Raw genomic sequence first — 21471 nt, 5'->3', positions numbered from 1 at the left:
CCTCACCTATGAACCCACGCCAGGAAACCAGCCAAAAAAGAACAGAAAACGAAGCGGCATCATCTGGTACAACCCCCCATACAGCAAAAACGTCTCAACGAACATTGGACACAAATTCCTCAATCTGATTGACAAACACTTTCCCAAAGACAACAACCTAAGAAAAGTATTCAACAAGAACAACATCAAATTGAGCTACAGCTGCATGAACAATATACGACAAATCATCTCAAACCACAACAAAACAATTGCAAATGAGCCGTCGACCCCCAGTCAGAACGACTCCAAAACCAACAAAGCATGTAACTGTCGAAAGAAACCTGATTGCCCTCTCAACGGGGGGTGCTTACAAACATCAGTTGTCTACCAATCTAAGGTAATACGCAAGGACATTAACACATCCGACACATATGTAGGATTAACCGAGGGTGAATTCAAAACCAGATGGAACAACCACAAGGCTTCTTTCAGGAACTAAAACCTGCGAAATACCACAGAACTCAGCAAACACATTTGGGACCTCAAAGACAATAATGTTGAATATTCAATAACATGGCAAATTCTTGCATCCAGCACACCTTACAATAGTGGTAATAAAAGATGCAACCTATGCTTGAAAGAGAAACTGTTTATTATTTACCGTCCAGACCTGTCATCCCTCAACAAGCGCAGCGAAATTGTAACATGCCGCCATAGACGGAAACACCTCCTAGGTAACACATGAGCCAATCACCACGCCCCTAGGCCAGCCTGTACCCACCCACTCTGTGCCCTATATAAACCATGGTATGCGAATGCTCCCATTAAAATCTCCTGACGATTGAGGGTACCCCCCTCATGAAACAGGCCTGTAGAGATGAAATAGTCTTGTGATTTTTTTCCCCACACATACATATATTGTGCTCTACTACGGTATCGAGCACTATTTTTTGGATAACCTTATTAAGACATATATAGATATATATATACATATATATACATATATATATACATACATATATACATATATATATACATACATATATACATATATATACATATATATACACATATATATATATACATATATATACACATATATATATACATACATATATATACACATATATATATACATACATATATATACATATATATATATACATACATATATATACATATATATATACATATATATATATATACATATATATACACACATATATATATATATACATATATATATATATATATATATATATATATATATATATATATATATATATATACACATATACACATATATATATATATATACATACATATATATACATATATATATATATATATATATATATATATATATATATATATATATATATATATATATATACACACACATATATATATACACATATATATATATACATATATATATATATATATATATATATATATATATATATATACATATATATATATATATATATATATATATATATATATATATATATATATATATATATATATATATATATATATATATATATATATATATAAAATAACAAACAATAATAATATTAATCAACAAGGGAATGGAGTGTGACAAAAATCCAAGAGTGTATGGTGTGTGACTATATGTGGGAATTACTTGCTGAGTGTTACCATGAGTGTTGAGCGAGAGGCTAGTCCAAAAGGGGCAGGGCAGGCTCATAGATCCGTGATCCAAGCGGGAGGTCCATGAGGCTGGAGAGAGGCGTCCTGAGGTCCATGTCCAAAGCGAGGGGTCGAAGATCGAGGGAGGCAGTCAGAGTCCAGAGGGGGATCCAGGGAAGTGAGGCGCACAGCTCAATTCCAAGGCGACGGAGGATATGTACGCGAACAGAAGATTACGTTCTGGCCCGGAACGCAGGTCTGCACTGGCATAAGAAGCCCAGGGAGATCATCAACCACAGGTGCGCAGAGTGCTGATTGCTTGCAGCTGCTTGCTGCCGCTGGAGTGACGCGTGCAGGTGCGCTCTTGGAGGCGCAATCAACAGAGCGCACAGATGAGTGCGCATTGGCATGCGCCCGGGCCGTGTCAGCATCCTCAATTTATGTATATTAATGCAGTTTTAAATTTATTGTTGTTTCAGTAAATGTCCCCGAATTTCCACTGAATGCGGAACGGCCGCGGACCTGTTTCTCCGCGGGAGGGCACCGCCGTCTGGAAAGCCCCACCCCCCATCTGTTGCGGCTCCGTCATGCAGCGGAATAGCGCAGACTTTTACGAGATCTCGCGAATCCGCGCATAATCACGTGACAAACGAGATAGTAATAAAGCAAGCCACAAAACCTTTATTCTGTCCTTCCAGAAAAGCAAAAGCAAATAAACTCGGTCCTGCCGCTTTATTTTTTGCATGAAGCAACAATACAACAGTAACATCACACCTGGCGAGCGTGTCACACAATCAGTCTTCTGATTTTCTGGTCTCAAATCAGCTGACATTTGACACAGGCCCCCCATGTCCCCATTTAGCTGCCCGAGATATGCCTGTACATTATTCTTTAGTTTTGGGCCTCCAAAATCAGCATGTCCTCATCCATTTGTGTCAACAAGATGAAATTAAGTCTGAAAACCTTTGACAAGTTGACTTCAAGTCCATCACCAACTATTAGGAACTTTCAAAGTGTAAAATACGGTCCGCCTTGAAGACGGAGTATTTTATTTTGAAAGTGAACCGAATACTCTATTTTGTTTGTGCATGACTTTCTGTCCAACACCAGCAGATTTTAGCTGTATTGAACAGATTTGTTGAGGCGTCCGGAAAACATAGAACCTCTGCCAATATTTAGCGCTGGAATGCGGAACGGAAACAGCATGTCGTGACGTTCCGCGGGCGGTGGAAATTGACACATTGACTTGAATCGCGTGTGCCTGTTCGCGACCGCTCCACGTTCAGTGGAAATCCGGGGTCAGCCTTTATCACTTGTCACTTTTAATGCAGTACATTTGTAAAAAGAAACAGTTGAATTAATTATCATCGCATTTATTAAATAAATGGAAATGTGTGCAAAAGTCACATAAGTGACCTAAAATAAAGGAGCTGGGTGGATCTCTCGATGAGGTGGCTTGCTGCGGTTAGCCAAATTTTAGAACGGTCTGCATTATTTTATTTACAATAAATAAATAATAAATTATTAGCGTTTAATAATCGATTTTACAATCGCACATGTCCGAATTGCGATGCATCTAAAAATCAATTATTTCCCCCAACTCTACACAGCACCAACATTTTGGAACAAATCTACCTGTGGCAGCATAGGAGATAGTTATGTACAAGTTTGCATTTCATAACTGTGGTGTGTTCAAAGACTCTCGATTAAAGTTACAAAACAGAGGTGTCACTAGTTTTTAAAGACAAGGGGAGGCTTAAAGGGGTCATATTAGGTTTTTTACAACATTTAAAACAGTTTTTTGTGGTCTATATAACATGTAATGGTGGTTATTTGGTCAAAATGTTGCATAGATTATGTTTTACAGATAGTCTTCATCTTCATTTTCAAGCTGTCACTTCAGGATGCGCAGTATAGTGGGCAGTCTTACTTATGTGCCTCCACTTTGACTGCGTCTTCTCCCCGTCAGCCATGTTGAAGTTTTTAGCGCTTCCATATCGAGTCAACTGACAGATATAAATTGGAACTATATGCTACTTTGTGTTAGAAATGGCAACAGGATGCATGTGCATGTACGAGCCAGTCTGCCCCACAACAAGAAGATAGAGACAAAGAAGTAGCTTACTGACTATGTGGGACTACAATGGCGGACTCGCGCAAAGCTCTTCGGGTAAATCTATACCATATATGGAGATTTCCACTGAAGTAACACTTGGGAACAACGTCACACATGGGGCAAATTTCAAACGGCTCGATGTAGGAAGTATGGATGAAGGTAAGTTTGTTTAATACATATATCAATATCATGCCTCCATGGATGGATTTCAAATTGTTGGGACTTATGCAGATCCGGAATACACAAAAATAGGTACTAATAGGTAAACGTTGATTTTACATGATAGGGCCGCATTAACTCCCAGTGGATACATTATTATGATTTGGATTATCCACTGATGACTATGTGTGTCCGCTAATCTCTGAAGTAAAGTGAAATGTGACATATTTATAATCATATTTAAAGAGAATAATGACAGGTAATGACATATTTTTTTAATTCATATTCTGACCGCTTCGTATTTATTTATTGACTTTTGTGGTTAAAAAAAATCCTTATTTCAAAACAAAACCAAATTATTTACAGCAGGGGTGTCAAACTTGTTTTCACAGAGCGCCAGATCGCAGTGATGGCTTCCCTCAGAGGGTCACTTGTAACAGTGAATAATAAATTAATATAAATGTATAACGACTGGCCTCATGATGTCATTACACAATTGCCTACTGTATGCATTTCTTTGTTGTAGATTTTTGTACCTTTTTTTTTTTTTTGCCGTAAAATCTATTGTCATTTTCAGAGTGTACAATTTAACTGATAACTTGCTGTGAATTTTGAATCAAAATGGAGGTATTATTTCCAGGCTTTCCGGGCCATATAAAAGGAGTGGTGGGCCAAAGCTGTAATTTAAAAGGGCTCTATCTAGTGGTACACCAAATAATCACTAAATTTGTTACTGTTCAAACTGTGTATAATGGTACAGTGGCCAAACATATTAAACATACTTGTAAAATAAAACATCTACCTTCTTTTTAATGATTTCTTAGGCCTACTACGCTACTGTATTTTAATGTTGTTCATTATGGTGGTACTTGGAGAGCCAAGTTTTTTTTGAAGAAGTACTTAGTGAAAAAAGTTCGAGAATCACTGATCCAGATATATTCTAAATACTGTATGTTAATTCCATGTTTAAAAAGTCAAAATCCTAGTTAAGGTTATAAAATAGAACACACAAAAGATAATACAAATAATAACAGAAGAAATGCACAAATTAAAAAGATGGTTTGACAAAAACAGACTATCTTTGAACCTCAGTAAAACTAAAATAATGCTATTTGGTAACAGTAGAAGAGTAAGTCAAACACAAATATAAATAGACGGAGTAGATATTGAAAGGGTAATAGAAAACACATTTTCGGGTGTAATAATAATCAGATAATAAAATTAATTGGAAATCTCATGTAAAAAATATACAACATAAAGTAGCAAGAAACACGTCAATAATAAATAAAGCAAAACATGTTCTGGACCAAAAATCACACCAAAAATATGCTTTACTGCTTACTATTGTTACCATATCTGGGTTATTGTGTAGAAATATGGGGAAACAACTACAAATGTGCGCTTCATTCACTTACGGTGTTACAAAAAAGATCAATTAGAATAATACATAATGTTGGATATAGAGAACATACAAACCCTTTATTTATTAAATCCCAATTATTGAAATTCAACGATTTGGTGCATTTGCAAACAGCTAAAATTATGTACAAAGTAGGGATGTCCCGATCCAGGTTTTTGCACTTCCGATCCGATACCGATGTTGTTTTTGCACTTCCGATCCGATACTGGCCGATACTGGCCTATCCGAGCATGTATTAAAGTTTAAAGTTTTTTAGCCTACTTAGTTGTCAGATTCATGTTGAAAAGGGTTTTAGTACTCTTGATAACAACTAGCCAGCTGAATTAGGTGAGTTTGAATAATACACAATGGTTGGTAACAAGAAACTGACCTGTTTATTTAAGGATAAACACAAAATAGACAAAATTATACATGACAAACAGAAATGGCATCATTGAACTAGGGCTGGGCGATATGGCCTATTTTAATATCGCGATATTTTGAGGCCATATCACGATACACGATATATATGTGGATATTTTGCCTTAGCCTTGAATGAACATTTGATGCATATAATCACAGCAGTATGATGATTCTATGTGTCTACATTGAAACATTCTTCTTCATACTGCATTAATATATGCTACTTTTAAACTTTCATGCAGAGAGGGAAATCACAACTAAAAAAAATTAAAAAATTTTTCATACGGTGTTGATCTGGAAATGTTTGCCTCGGCATTTTGATGGTGTAGCACCGAATTGAGATGTTGACGTGCTGGTACATATTAGCAGTAATGCTACTTTTTATAGCAACGCTTTCGCCCCACACTTGACAAGTTACGGTTGTCTGTTCGACATATTCCCACTTAAAGCCAAACCACCGCCAGACGATGGACCCCCTGCTGTTTTTGGGGGGAATTCATTCTTCCTTCCTTCATTCGATTGCCACTCGCACGGCTGCGCTAGCATCACAGCTAACGTTAGCCATGCTGCTACCTCTCTGCTGGGAGAGGACGTATATGTATGTGACGTATGACGTGACAGTATGTGACGTATGTAAGAAGGTGCGCTCGCTGTCTGTGAGAAGGACAGACAAGAAAGAGTGAGAAGAGCCTGCAGTGTAATGCCCGCAGCTAAAAGCAACTGCGTGAGAACGTATACTCCAATATCACGATATAGTCATTTTCTATATCGCACAGAGACAGCTGACATTTTTACAGGTAACTTTTAATTCACATGGCCGTCTTAACGGTTAGGACACAGACCTGTGGATGTGTTGAAGGTGTGCTGGAAAATGCGGAACGGAAATTTGGGAGCGGCAGAAAAGTGGAATGTATTATTTAAATCAGTGCGTTGGAAAACACGGACCGGAATTTCTTTAAAAACTGGATCTGTATCGGCATTTTCCCATGCCGTGCCGATACGCATTTTTTGGCAAATATCGGCGGCCGGTCCGATCCAAATACCGGATCGGGACATCCCTAGTACAAAGCAAACTATAACCTGCTACCCAAGAATTTACAACAATTCTTCTCAACAAAAGAGGAGAAATATAACCTTAGAGGAAAATCTAATTTAAAATATTTGTCTGCTTGTACAACACTTAAAACCTTCAGCATATCCGTATTTGGAATTAAATTATGGAATGGATTAACCAAAGAAATCAAACAAAGCACCAATATGATTCAGTTTAAGAGACTGTTCAAACTACAAGTGTTCACAAAGTACACAGAACAATAATTATGATGAACATCTTGAACTCTTGTTTTTTTTTTTTTTATTGAGACAAAGATTACTTATGTATGTAATATTTGTTTGCTTACTATGGTATATCATTTATTTATTATTTATTTGTTCACTGTTCTGTTACAGAAAATAAGGAAATTTGATACAATTGCTATGGTATGAAAAGGTGTAGGATTAAATAAGATCTGCTTCTTCCTACTCCTTTTTGGATGTGCTGTAGTGAAACAACTGGAAATGTGTAATGAATGACATTGTATCGTATGCATGTTCGAAATAAACAAACTAAACTGAACTGAAAAATGTGTTTTAAAAAGCTGGTTTCAACCAAATGCATACAATCATTAGCTTTTTATTGCATGTAAACATACCAAGTGTGTGTGTATGGGGCACCGGCATTGGTTTTAGGCCCCGTTTACACATAAGGTTATCCAGGGTAAATCCCACCTAACCTTATCCTTGTCCACACACATATAATGGTCGTTTAAGACCCCGAACCCCCCCCCCCCCCATCCGCCGGCGTGCAGAAAATGGGCACGTCATAGTCACATCCAGTGTTTTGTGTGCAAGTTCTTAAATTAAATTTAACTTATCTGAACAATATCCAGTGTTGTGGTATTTCATATAACTGGAATCCAGTGTGCTGTGGGGCCCTATTGTAGTGAAACACACCCGAGCCATCATAAAATAATCAAATCTTAATTAGACACGTAAACAATGTGGTAAAAAAACATTTTCACTCTTTTGCCTTCACCTTCATTGTCCATTCGTTTTTGGTGACTTTATAGACTCTGGACCTAGACGTTGAGTCCGCGACATACTGTACATGGCGGACAATAACTGATACAGTCTGCTTTGCCAGTCCAAATGCATTTGATGGTTTCCGTAGTCTTCCCTCGTCGGCCAGGTAATACAAAGCACTGACTACTTTTTTTTATCACATCCACGGGAGCCCGCATTCTCGTTGTCTCTCCTTCGACAAATGGACAACGTTTTTTGGTAAGTAGAATCACAGCTGACTTGGACATTTGAAAGTTATTTTGCCGTCTGAGAAGTGTTGTATCCGAAATAGCTGCAATCGCGCATTTTCTTCTCTTAAGGTATTCATGTGTGATTTCCACAAGCGTCTGTACATGTAGAAGAAGGAGAAACACGGGCATGTCTGGATGACTCGCCTCCATCTTCCCAGTGGTTAGCTCCGGTTGTTATGAAGCTGGCTGTGGCACGTTCTTTCTGACGTCACTTCCTGTGTGGGGTGCGGTCTTTCTGACTTCACTTCCTCTCCGAACTCACTTTGTAAACGATCAATGAGTCTATACAAAACTAAGAGCCGGAGATTCAAGAAATACACGGCACACTTACCCATGTAAAAATTTATCTGAGGAGGGGAACCTTAAAGGGGAACATTATCACCAGACCTATGTAAGCGTCAATATATACCTTGATGTTGCAGAAAAAAGACCATATATTTTTTTTAACCGATTTCCGAACTCTAAATGGGTGAATTTTGGCGAATTAAACGCCTTTCTATTATTCGCTCTCGGAGCGATGACGTCACGTTGTGATGTCACATCGGGAAGCAATCCGCCATTTTCTCACTTTCGTCGGTGTGTTGTCGGAGGGTGTAACAACACGAACAGGGACGGATTCAAGTTGCACCAGTGGCCCAAAGATGCGAAAGTGGCAAGAAATTGGACGAAATTTGTTCAAAATACGAGGGTGTGGGGAAAGCCGACGAAATGGTCAGTCCTTTGTTCCGCACACTTTACCAACGAAAGCTATGCTACGACAGAGATGGCAAGAATGTGTGGATATCCTTCGACACTCAAAGCAGATGCTGACATCAACTCCAAAACTGGACAGATCAGTTTTCAGGAAAAGAGAGCGGATGAGGGTATGTCTACAGAATATATTAATTGATGAAAACTTTATTAATTACTCGCGGTTTTACGTAAATTATTATACATAAACTGTGTTTACCAAAAATTTAGCTTAAAAACATTTATTTTTTTCAATCATTCGAGTAGTCTTGTGTAATGCAGTATTTTGTGTATATTTAGGTATGGTTAACCTGAGTGCTGAAATCGTGAAAAAATATATGTTCTTAGCGCGCCTGAAATGGGCTGTCTGCACTCTCAAAGTGCATGTTGTTGCCAAATGTATTTCATATGCTGTAAACCTAGTTCATAGTTGTTAGTTTCCTTTAATGCCAAACAAACACATACCAATCGTTGGTTAGAAGGCGATCGCCAAATTTGTCCTCGCTTTCTCCCGTGTCCCTGGCTGTCGTGTCATTTTCGTCGGTTTCGCTTGCATACGGTTCAAACCGATATGGCTCAATAGCTTCAGTTTCTTCTTCAATTTCGTTTTCGCTACCTGCCTCCACACTACAACCATCCGTTTCAATACATGCGTAATGTGTTGAATCGCTTAAACCGCTGAAATCCGAGTCTGAATCCGAGCTAATGTCGCTATATCTTGCTGTTCTATCCGCCATGTTTGTTTGTATTGGCATCACTATGTGATGTCACAGGAAAATGGACGGGTGTATATAACGATGGTTAAAATCAGGCACTTTGAAGCTTTTTTTAGGGATATTGCGTGATGGGTAAAATTTTGAAAAAAACTTCGAAAAATAAAATAAGCCACTGGGAACTGATTTTTAATGGTTTTAACCCTTCTGAAATTGTGATAATGTTCCCCTTTAAACGATAGTTTAGTGTGGCTGAAACGGGGTTTAGGCTAAATAATTATTTGTTTAAGGGGTTATCCGGCTTAGGGTGGGCCGTTTAGGATTCTTGTGTAACGGGTCCCAGAATTTTGTGCTACGGCCCTGCTGATAAATAACATTTTGACCTAATGAGTGCATGGCCACATTCCTGCAGGGGTGGATATCTGACATATGAAAGACCCCTGAGTATTAATTTAAATTTCACTGCCACCCTGGAGGCTTCATGAATGTGTGAAAAGCATGCATGAAGAAAGTGTTTTGTGCAAATATAAACAAATAAACTACAACAAAACCTTGAAGGTCTACAGTTATGCAGTGTGCCTCCACCTGAGTGCCCATTGACAAATTCAATGATGTGTGCAGAGAAATGTGATCATTCATTATAATAATTTAACTCATAGACCAAGACCATTTCATTGAAGCAATCAAATTGGAAACAAATACAACATGTGGAAAGAAAAATATAAAAAAATAATGACTAGATGAAGGTGTTTATCTTACCGAATAAGCTGTTAGTGAAGCCATCCCAAACGCACGTTGTGTGGCTCCAGATCCACTCGCCTTTGACGCACGAAACAAATGTAAAGTTTATTCCGATGACCGAAACCAGCAAGTCGCTCAAACTTATATTGACCAGCAGCAAATTGGTCGGCGTCCTGAGCCTATTGAATCTGCAGTAAAGTAAGATGACAACGACGTTGTTGCACACGCCAAACACTCCGATGGTTCCGATGGCGAAGGCGAGAAGTTTGTAGGTGCCAGTCGAAAATATGTCATTTTCGGCGCTTCTAGTGTCGTTGTCAGAATTCATCGCGGGGATAAATATATAAATATATAAGAAGCCTGGTGTCGGGCATGGTGGTCGTGTGCTGGTTCGCGTTCGAGCCCCGCGCGCCTTGCACATCAGCACCGTCAAACGGACACACGAGACAACACGCCTCCCAGGAAGTGGGTTAATGTACCATTGTCACGTGACAGACGTCACACACCTAAATTCACTACAACTTGTTTCTGTTTACGCACAAATACTCTATGAATGATGGATTGTAATTACTGAAAATATTATTTAATATATCCTATACTTTTATTTTGAAAACTAAAACTCAATCACCGGTCCCGTACTACAGCTAAAGGTAATCATATAGCTTTTTAATTTATATATTTTTCTTTTATTGAACAATTTGACACACACACACAACATATAAAGACACATTAAGGCACTTGAAAACTTTACAATATTAGAAATATTAAGGAGGTTGACCAATCAACAAATGTTAAATAAAATAAAGGGCCAGACTATATATTCATACACACACAAAGGAGACAGATTCTAGGGGCCCATGATGGAGGGGGGCCCAGAGAGGCCCCTAATGATGATGAAATTGTAATACTGAAAAAATAATGACGCTGTGTTGGGGGCCCTGTAAAGATTATTTTCATGGGGCCCAAAATCCCTAGCGGCGCCCCTGTGTATATATATATATATATATATATATATATATCCATCCATCCATCCATTTTCTACCGCTTGTCCCGTTCGGGGTCGCGGGGGTTGCTGTCTATCTGTGTTGGCCCTGCGATGAGGTGGCGACTGACTTGTCCAGGGTGTATGCCGCCTTCCGCCCATGTGCAGCTGAGATAGGCTCCAGCACCCCCCGCGACCCCAAAAGGGACAAGCGGTAGAACATGGATGGATGGATTTTTAAATAAGGGCAATATCATTGGAAAGCTTGCTAAATCAAAGAAACAGAAAAAAAGATTTCACAGGTATGGCGTTTTTTATTTATTTTTTCAGTTCATGAAATTTGCGTTTGAAGGGCCAGAAAATTTAAGTAAACATGGCTGCTTGGACTCGACTTGTGAGTTACAAAACAAATGGCCAAGCACTCGGTGGGTCCTAAAATCAGGATGCGAATAGGTCAATTTAAAATATATTTTAAATGTATACTTTACATTATAATAAGGATTCCAATGCACATTGTACTCACCGTGGATTGAAGGTGGCATTGTTGTGTGTGGACACGGTTAAGGTGATGTGTGAATTACCCTGGATAACCTTATCCGGCTTAGTGTAAACGGGGCCTTCGACTCGCTGACTTGGTGCTTTACGAGACACTTGTGGCAACAATGCGTTTTAAGAATTTTAAAACAAGATAAAATATAAATAATACCAAGATAATACCTAAATTGGAAATACGAAATGTTAAAAGTATATCAAACAAACCTTTAATGAATTGATCACTGCAAACTTGCACATCCTTCGACTTTGCTCCCTTGGACTGGAGTACGTGACACTTTTCTTGTTGTCTTTCGCCCTTCTTGATTACATCTCAAGGAACTCTGAAGAATGATAAATGGGTTATACTTGTATAGCGCTTTTCTACCTTCAAGGTACTCAAAGACCTTTGACACTATTTTTACATTCACACACTGATAGCGGGCCCTAACCACGAACCATCAGGAGCAAGGCGAAGTGTCTTGCTCAAGGACACAACGGACGTGACTAGGTTGGTAGAAGCTGGGGATCGAACCAGGAACCCTCAGATTGCTGGCATGGCCACTCTCCCAACCGCGCCACACCGTCTCACGTTTATCATTTTCGTTATTTGTACGGTTTGTACAGTCGAAAACAACGCAAGCATAGGGCGTTTTTCTTCGAGATAGGCTAAATGCCGCAAAGAAACCATTGAGAAAAGACGCTTGCTTGACCACCACGCATATTTAATGAGCTGGAAGTGACGTCATGTAAAGCTAAGCAATTAAAAAATTATATCGAGCCTACTTAAAGTTTACAAGCTTTTCAAAGGATATGAAAGCATGTGTCAATCACAAAGATTTAACACATAAACATTAGGTTTAGTGCAGACTGATTAGACATTTTTTTTCTAATCAAATATACTGCATAACAAGGGATTAGGGTTGTCCCGATACCAGAAAATCTTACAATAGAACAAACATTAGTTTCTTATTGCACTCAAATAACAATTTTACAAGGTTAAAATATAGATTAAAGGGCATTAAACACATTGGGCTTTTCTTGTTGCACCCAAAAATCAATTTCCATATTACATATAGTCTGCCATAATCAAGTATTAGGTTTGAATAGAATAAACAGCTTTATTGACATTATATTAAATTATTCATGATTTATGGTTGCCACTCCTGGTTTGTGCTTTAAGAGAAAAACAATTATTAGTAAGTACTAAAAGCAAAACTACGGACAAAAGTAGAGCAGGTGAAACACACAGTGTTAAAGATAAAACACAAATTGTAGGAGTTTGTTACAAAGTGTAGTCATTTCACTAGACTCTAATTGGGCGGTTTTTGCTCCGTTAATATTTGGCATCAAGCCAAGCAGCTGTGTGAGCGTCTACATACTGTATCTTCATGTGTTATGAGAGTAGCTTATGTGCTGGCTGAGTGAAGTCAGTGAGTGAGTGGGCGAGTAAAGAGAGAGAGTGTGCACTGTGTACAAGTAAATAGGCCAGTATTGCCAATACTGGCCTATTTTGCTATTCAATTGTTCATCATGATTATTCATTTCAATAAAACACAAATCAAATATTTTAGGCAAAGACTTGCTTGTGAACAACTTAAAAGGGGCTGTTTGTAACATTTACACAGATGCCTCGAGGACACCAACTCTCCAAAGTATTTTACGCAGTATATCCCACCCTCTTACGGCTTCTCGTACGTAATGACGTGATCAGGTATGTACATAACAATTGCACGCGCATTAGCCTTAGGTGTTGTTAGCTAGGCTGACCATATTCTGAAATCCCAAAAAGAGGACATATATATGCGTGCCAAGGCAGGCAGCACGCCAAGGTCGGGACTAGGTAGAACATTTTCCAATGATACTCGAACTTGCTTTATAAAAAAATATATTTGTTTAAATAAAGCATTTTTTCTCCTCTGTTGACAGTATAACAAAATAAGTCACACTTATATTCTGTAACAGTCACAGTTTTAGAAAAAGTGCAGAGGTAGCAATATTCAAAATAACCTCTTGTATATAATGTAAACATAAATAATGCCCCAAAACAGGTTAATTAAATTTAAACAAATAACAGGTAGCAGTCCATACTTTAAAATGTTTCTTCTCAGTCTGGTGGACCATTCTAATGTAAAAAATATAAATAATGCCTCAAAACATTTGAAACAAAAACAGAGGTTCAATTGTCGTGTTCCTTCCAAGGCAGAAAACAAGCAGGAGCGGCGTACAGGTAAGATTAAGGTATATTTTAATACATTAAACGCAGCACAAAAATACAGCACTGTGGACGCTAGCAAGCGTGGAGCTAAACAAAAACCAAAATGACACCAAGTGTGAAAAACGGGGAATGCTAGAGGGCAGAATAGTCTCAAGAGCGAGGAGAAAACCAGGGGAACGTAAATGTTGCCTATCGCAAACATTGACCCAGCAACTACTGCTGGGTGACATGAAACTATAAAGGGGAGTGATTAACCAAAACACCTGGTGGGAACACTAATTGCAAAACTAAGACAGGTGAGGAGAATCAGTGCCCATGGAAACCAACAGTAAACAGGGAAAGAGGGTGCACCCAGGAAACAGACTAAAACAGTAACATTACCAACATAAACCATGTCATGATCCAGGTAACGGATGGTCTTAGAGAATACACCATAGGTGAAGAGTATTTCACACATCAGTTAAAACAACAAAAACAGAGGTAGCATTTCTTAGCCAATTCTTTTTGGCTTATGTAAAAAAATATATATAAATAATGCCCAGTCAACATTTAAAACAAAAAAAAGGAGAAGTAGCGTATTGCATTTATTTTTATTTAGTTGTCTTGGCCTTCCTCATCTCCCTGATTTTCCTCCTCGTCTCCCTGGCCTTCCTTGTTTGCCCATGCATATTTAGCTGAAGAGCTTATTTTCCCCAGCAGTTTCGGGTTGCTCATCAAATAAGCATGGAAGTCCTTGCAGGATGTTTCTTTGAAGTTGTATTCTACCAATAGAAGCCCTTTCAATGACTTTACAGACAACCTGCTCTTTTCCACTCGACATTTGCATTGTGAGAAGGAAGGGCAAAGACAAACTGTGCAATCTTCAGTAGCTCTGAGTAACACGCAATGCTTTTGGCCTTCTCAAAATGTTTGCACCACTTCTGGTGCACTTGCGGGCCATTGAACTCTCCATCACTGTTGCTACTCTCATTGAATTTCTTGACCTGATCAAAACACTTGGCATCATCAATTGGCACCCCCTTTTCTCCCAGGTACTTGATGCAGGCTTCCACATCATTCCAACTTGGTGTCTGACTCAGATCCATCCACATGAACCCACTTTTGGAGACACTGCAGGCATGTACTGTAGAGACCCTGTACATCAGCACAGAACTGCTCACATTCTTTTCCATGCCCATCTGTGCACTTCTGTGCCAGGAGTACCTTAACATGAAGTTGTTTCTCTGCCGTTCCTCAAGTGTAGTGTGGACTCCCTGCAAGATGTTACGCACTTCAACAATATAATTCCATTTCTTTAAGGGGTGAGTGCAACATACACATGAGTGAATGCATGTGCCAGAGGTCAATTTCACTGAATTCATTTTCAAAAAACCTCTTGATCATTACAGTTGTTTTTTCCTGTGACAGAAAATATCCCTTTAATGCTGGAAACATCTGCAGCAGCCTCTCGATTCCAGGTAATAATGACAGCCATCATGTCTTGCTGTGGGAAAGGAGCTTTCTGTATTTAACATCAACAAAGACATGCACCTGGGGATAGGTTGATTGGAAACACTAAAATTGGCCCTAGTGTGTGAATGTGAGTGTGAATGTTGTCTGTCTATCTGTGTTGGCCCTGTGATGAAGTGGCAACTTGTCCAGGGTGTACTCCGCCTACCGCCCGAATGCAGCTGAGATAGGCTCCAGCACCCCCCGCGACCACGAAAGGGACATGCGGTAGAAAATGGATGGATAGAAAGTCACAGTACTCCTTCAAACTCTCAGTGCGCACAGTGTAAATGTGGAAGTACTGGTAGATTTTGAACATGATATTCTCAATTTCAATATCAAGTGTGTGTGCACCCTGATGGACACAATTTTTCATTATGTGTGCCGATCAGCGTCTTGTTCTGCAGCAACTTCTTCAAATTTGCATACACATTCCCCCCCCCCCCCCCCTTCACCACGTCTGATTCCTGCCAAGTTTGTGTTGCAGTTGTCACCAGTAAATGCAATACATTTTTCTGACAAATTATTTTTTCTCAGTGTTTCAATCAAGTAATTTGAATAATGAGAGCTGTCTCATTAGGTGTGTTTGACCTCAAGCAATGTTGATTGTACACCACCTTTCTTCCAGTCAAAATACTGCATTATGATTGGAAATATTTTCACTGCACCATGGTTACTCCCATCTGTAGCGATGCCACAGTACTTTATTTCTTTGAGTGCCTCTAGTGCAATGTCGATGCTGTGGGGCTATAACACTGTTGACAATCGCCTCTGTTTTGGTGCGTGCACTTGAAAACTTTTTTGCCGTGTCTGAGTCTGGGAATGGTTTTTTAAGCAACGCACAGGTGCAATCCATCAACCTGTAACTGTTATGGTGTTTGACTGTGTGGAATGCTGAAACACCCTCTGCTGCGTTTACAATGTCTTCTCCTTTTCCAGGTCGCACAAAGTACTCTGTCAATTTAGCAGACGAGCTCTCGCCCTGCACAGCTGTTTTGTGTTTTGTAGTGTCGATATGGGCTTGTAGATCTTTATTTGCCACAGATACATACGTTCCTGCTTTGCACACAGTGCATTCTGCTTCCCATGTGTCACGGCCAGGACCAAAACACGGATACTTTTTACGCAAATCATCCGTGAAGTTGCATTTACGTTTCGGCATCTCTCTCTCTTGTGTCTTGTCTGTCTCTCCACTCCCTCACGAATGCTGCTTGTTTTGTTTTTAACCCGTTCTTTACCCTGAACGTACATTGAAAATACACGCAACCCTAACTCAAAATGCCAGACATTTGGGGCATTTAAGAAACCCTGCCCGGACAGCCTCGCAAAAGAGGACATGTCCGGGGAAAAAAAGGACAAATTATTATAGCAATTTGGATAGCTAGTTTTAGCTGTCATTGAATGTATATTCTATCATAACAACAACATGACCGCAAATTGTTCGTTGCTTCTCTTGGACTGCTTTTGTATGTGTGCACGCGCTCCCTGCACGTACGTGTGGACAAGGTCGTGTGAGTGACAGCCGTAAACACCAATCATTTTATCCGGACCGGTAAACATTTTTAATTACATAAACTTTGTAACTGTGAAAAATACAGACAATTGTCAAACAAATGTGTTGTGTTAAACCACTGATGGTAACATAAGCTAGCCGGTGGTGTGCGTGTTATATTTTTTGCTTTGGAAAATTGTTACTGTGAGGAAGTTGTAAACAGTACCTTTAACAATATATAAATAGAAAAAGCCAAAGTATCAGCAAAATAATATTTTTCCCCCTTTTTTTTTTTTTTTTTTACATAAAAGTGCTGGCTAAATGGCTAAATTTGGGGTCCTAAGCAGAATTGTGTATTGAGCCTCAAACGATTTTTGGACACTTTTTAGACAACTTTTTTTAATGTATTTTAGACAATTTTTTTTTAAATTTAATTTGATGCATGTTTTGTACTAAAAAGTCATGGACAATAAATTGTTCAATAATTGTTTTTGTGTGTGTGCAAAATAAAAAGTGTTTTTACATAATCAAAACCTTTAAAATATTTAAATGCGATTAATCACATTTTATTCATGGTTAACTCAAAATCAACCGTGATTAAGCACAGATTGTTAACATTTTTTTTATCATTAATAAGTACATTTAATTTTCTTATAAACATTTTTTTTTAAACATTATGTTTTTTTGCGCTACACAAAATGGACATAAACACACATTTTATGACAATAAGAAAATTACTTGGTGTCTTGCCCGATATTGTATTTTGTAGGAAGACACAACTTGTATTCCTGCTGTAGGAGCACTTACATTGAGAGGGGGACCTACATGTTTAGGTGCCAGTTTCATGCATTAATAACACAACATGTGGATTGTTACGATCATGCTTTGATTGTCAAAGATGTTTGGTAATGTAATCTGAACATTACATGTTGTAAAAGTTAATTATATTTGTATTGCTGCATGACAATGTCTTAGCCTTCTCTATTTATTAATAAAGTGTAATATTTAGCCTGCTAAACATGCTGTAATTGAGGACTATCAACCAGATAAAAAAAAAAAAAAAAAGGATATACACTTTATTTCAATCTCTAAAAAAATGTCCCACTCCATGTTCCTCAACTGATGTACTAACGTTTATTCAGGTAAAAATATCACAGATTACATGACAAAGCATCTTTGACAATCAAAGCATGATTGTAATGTATTTAATTTTTCACTGTGTTTCTGTAGTTAGACCGGAGGGACGTGTTGCGCTTAATATTTTGAAGCCAGGAGTGTGTGATTGATTTGAGAAAAAGTGTTTTGAAATGTTTTGACGACGTGACAAGAATAAAGATGATAAAGGCTCTGTGCTTACTGTCTGCTTCCTGTCCGTGTCCGTCCTTTCTGCTGAGCTTTTACCCTTACTTACTAAAGCAGGTACAGTTACTAGCTAAATGTTATCAATGCAGTCAACTATAATCTAAACACATAAGTAAAACTCCTCCTCGTCGGGACAATTACTTGCCATGACTTTGGACCTAGGATTTCGGCTTTGGACTTGGGCTTTCCATAATGTACTGTTTTTTTCCATTGCTGCTCGCTATTTTACCGCTTGTGGCTCAACAGTAATTGAGCACCATTACATTTTCCCACGCTACGTTTTGGACCGAGGGTCAAAAAGGACGCGTGCTTGTTAATTGTGCGTCAAAAATTTTTGCGCCAATAAAGGAAATTATAGTTAACGTCGGGCTGGGCGATATTGCCTTTTTTTAATATCGCAATATTTTAAGGCCATATCGCGATACACGATATATATCTCGATATTTTGCCTTAGCCTTGAATGAACACTTGATGCATATAATCACAGCAGTATGATGATTCTATGTGTCTACATTAAAACATTCTTCTTCATACTGCATTAATATATGCTACTTTAAAACTTTCATGCAGAGAAGGAAATCACAACTAAAAAAATCAAAATTGTTTTCATACGGTGTTGATCTGGAAATGTTTGCCTCGGCGTTTTGATGGTGTGGCCGTGTGGCACTGAACGGAGATGTTGACGTGCGGAGTAAGCACTGTTCATTCTCTAGCAGGTGACTTTTCAAATGATGCTACATATTTGCAGTAATGCTACTTTTTATAGCAACGCTTTCGCCCCACACTTGACAAATTACGGTTGTCTGTTCGACATATTCCCACTTGAAGCTAAACCACCGCCAGACGATGGACCCCCTGCTGTTTTTTGGGGGTTTTAATTATTCCTTCATTTGTTACCAGATTTGCACCTTCTTTCGCTCATATTACCGCTAGCATCACAGCTAACGTTACCCATGCCGCTACCTCTCTGCTCCGCGAGGGCGTATACGTATGTGACGTATGACGTGACAGTATGTGACGTGTGTAAAAGCTGCGCTTGCTGTCTGTGAGAAGGAGAGACAGGAAAGAGTGAGGAGAGCCTGTAGTGTAATGCCAGCAGCTAAAAGCAACTGCGTGAGAACATATACTCGAATATCACGATATAGTCATTTTCTATATCGCACAGAGACAAACCCGCGATATATCGCGCATATCAATATATCGCCCAGCCCTCAGTTAACGCATTATTTTTGCGTTAACTTAATACTGCCCTTGTCACGTGGGGGTCGCATCTTACTGCGGGGTCGTTCTTCCAGGATGCATACGGACAACTCCGGACAAAGCGTGAAGGTAGGAGATGATTTATTCTCCATAAACCATACACAGTCAATCCAAACAGACAGAAAACATCAAGACGCGTGGCGATCGCACGGGAAGCTAAGGCGTAACTTAACACAGGAATCAAGAAGCATAGAAGCATGAATTACCCAACGTAACTGTTGCATTCAGCAAACAACGATGCCAGACTGAGCGTGGCGAGAAAGGTGAATAAATAGCTCTCTGATTAGTGCTCGACAGCAGGTGAGCGTGCCGACCACTAACGAGAGGCAGGTGAACCCAATTAGTACCCATGGTAACCAAAACAAACCCAGAGGTGCACAAAACAGGAACTAAGGGAGTCCAAAACTAACAGAACATGACTAAACAAAACATGATCCGGCTCAAAGATCCTGACAGCCCTAATTTAAAAAATAAATTTGACTGCGTGAAAAGTGGTTAAAAATGAATGGATGGATGGGTTCCCTCAGGGCACTTTGGCTTCCTCCCACCTTCAAAGACATGCACCTGGGGATAGGTTGATTGGCAACACTAAATTGGCCCTAGTGTGTGAATGTGAGTGTGAATGTTGTCTGTCTATCTGTGTTGGCCCTGTGATGAGGTGGCGACTTGTCCAGTGTGTACCCTGCCTTCTGCCCGAGTGCAACTAGGATAGGCTCCAGCACCCCCCGTGACCCCAAAAAGGACAAGCGGTAGAAAATGGATGGATGGATGGACTGTTTACCAGCAACGCTGAAGCGGTGCACCACCGGGGACAATACAAATTTGCCATTACATTCCGATCAGTAACAGAGCAGGAAGGGGCTAGGAATACATCCGCGGTAATATTTAATCTAAAAAATGTCCTGTGATTCATTAATTGTTTTTGTACATGCGCTTATTCACGCAAAGCGTACAGCGTAGGATGTGTGCTTCGGGAGGCATGGCCCTGTTCTAGTGCATACTAGCTCACAATAACCATATAACAAACCTGAAACAAACATTTCATTAAAAGATGATGATGCTCAGAAGAAAAAAAAATCAATGAGGTTGTAATTTGCAGTGCTGTCAAATTGTGTTGCATCGCATTACATGATGTTTCGGATATTTTGGTTACTAATCTATAACCACAATATAAAAACCTATTGTTATAATGTTGGAGCTTTTTGCATCATTTGTGACAACATATATCTCGAGAAGAATGGAAGTAATTTATAACATTTTGTGTGTAACGTGTGGAATGTCTTTGTGTTTAATATAGTCTGGGGAATGTGTGTGTGCGTGTGTATGAATGAGTGAGGGAATGTTGGTGGGGTCTTTAACATCTGGTTGCGTTTTATCACTTGCAGTGAAGGTGACTCAAAGCACGATTTTCACGCCCTAGCGACTGGCTGAGACCTTTGTGTGACATCTTATTACCCTGCCTGCTATATGGAGGAGCACATGCATGATAAATGGACATTTTCATTGCAGTGTTAAATCTTTAGGTTGAGAGCAAGGTGGAGAAATGAAAGTCTAATAGGAGACTTTGTGTGTGTGTTCACTTAGGATTTGAAACAACTGAGCACCTCTGGGGTGTTTGTTAGGCCATCTGCGAGTTTTCAGGTGACTTTTCAAGGCGTTCTCTCCATCCTCCACAAAGGCACGGCGCTGTGGTGAAATGTTGTTTCATGTCTTCTACGAGCCTTCGGGTCAATTAAAAATAGCAGATCTGTATTGCATCACCTCAACTAATACAGCAAGGTGGAAGTGTGTGACAAAGGGTTCGGTCTTAGTCTGACTTTTTTGAACAGATTACTAAAGAAAACCGAGGTACCACTTTAGTGCTGTGATTCT

The 21471-nt window shown here is 39.2% G+C and overlaps 1 protein-coding gene across 1 annotated transcript in view; it reads right to left on the bottom strand.

Moving 5' to 3' along the window:
- Window positions 1-10730, bottom strand: part of opn3 (opsin 3) — a 38771-nt gene extending 28041 nt beyond the window's left edge. The window contains exon 1 of the mRNA XM_061963823.1: window positions 10285-10730. Within this exon, the coding sequence (XP_061819807.1) occupies window positions 10285-10687 (403 nt within the window). The 5' untranslated portion in view covers window positions 10688-10730. The remainder of the gene's footprint in view (window positions 1-10284) is intronic.
- Window positions 10731-21471: the final 10741 nt, after the last annotated feature.

This window comes from Nerophis lumbriciformis, linkage group LG02 (genome assembly GCF_033978685.3).
Source record: "Nerophis lumbriciformis linkage group LG02, RoL_Nlum_v2.1, whole genome shotgun sequence".
Taxonomy (NCBI): domain Eukaryota; kingdom Metazoa; phylum Chordata; class Actinopteri; order Syngnathiformes; family Syngnathidae; genus Nerophis; species Nerophis lumbriciformis.
Note: the sequence above shows the minus strand (reverse complement) of the source record. Positions and strands in the feature narration are given on the sequence as shown.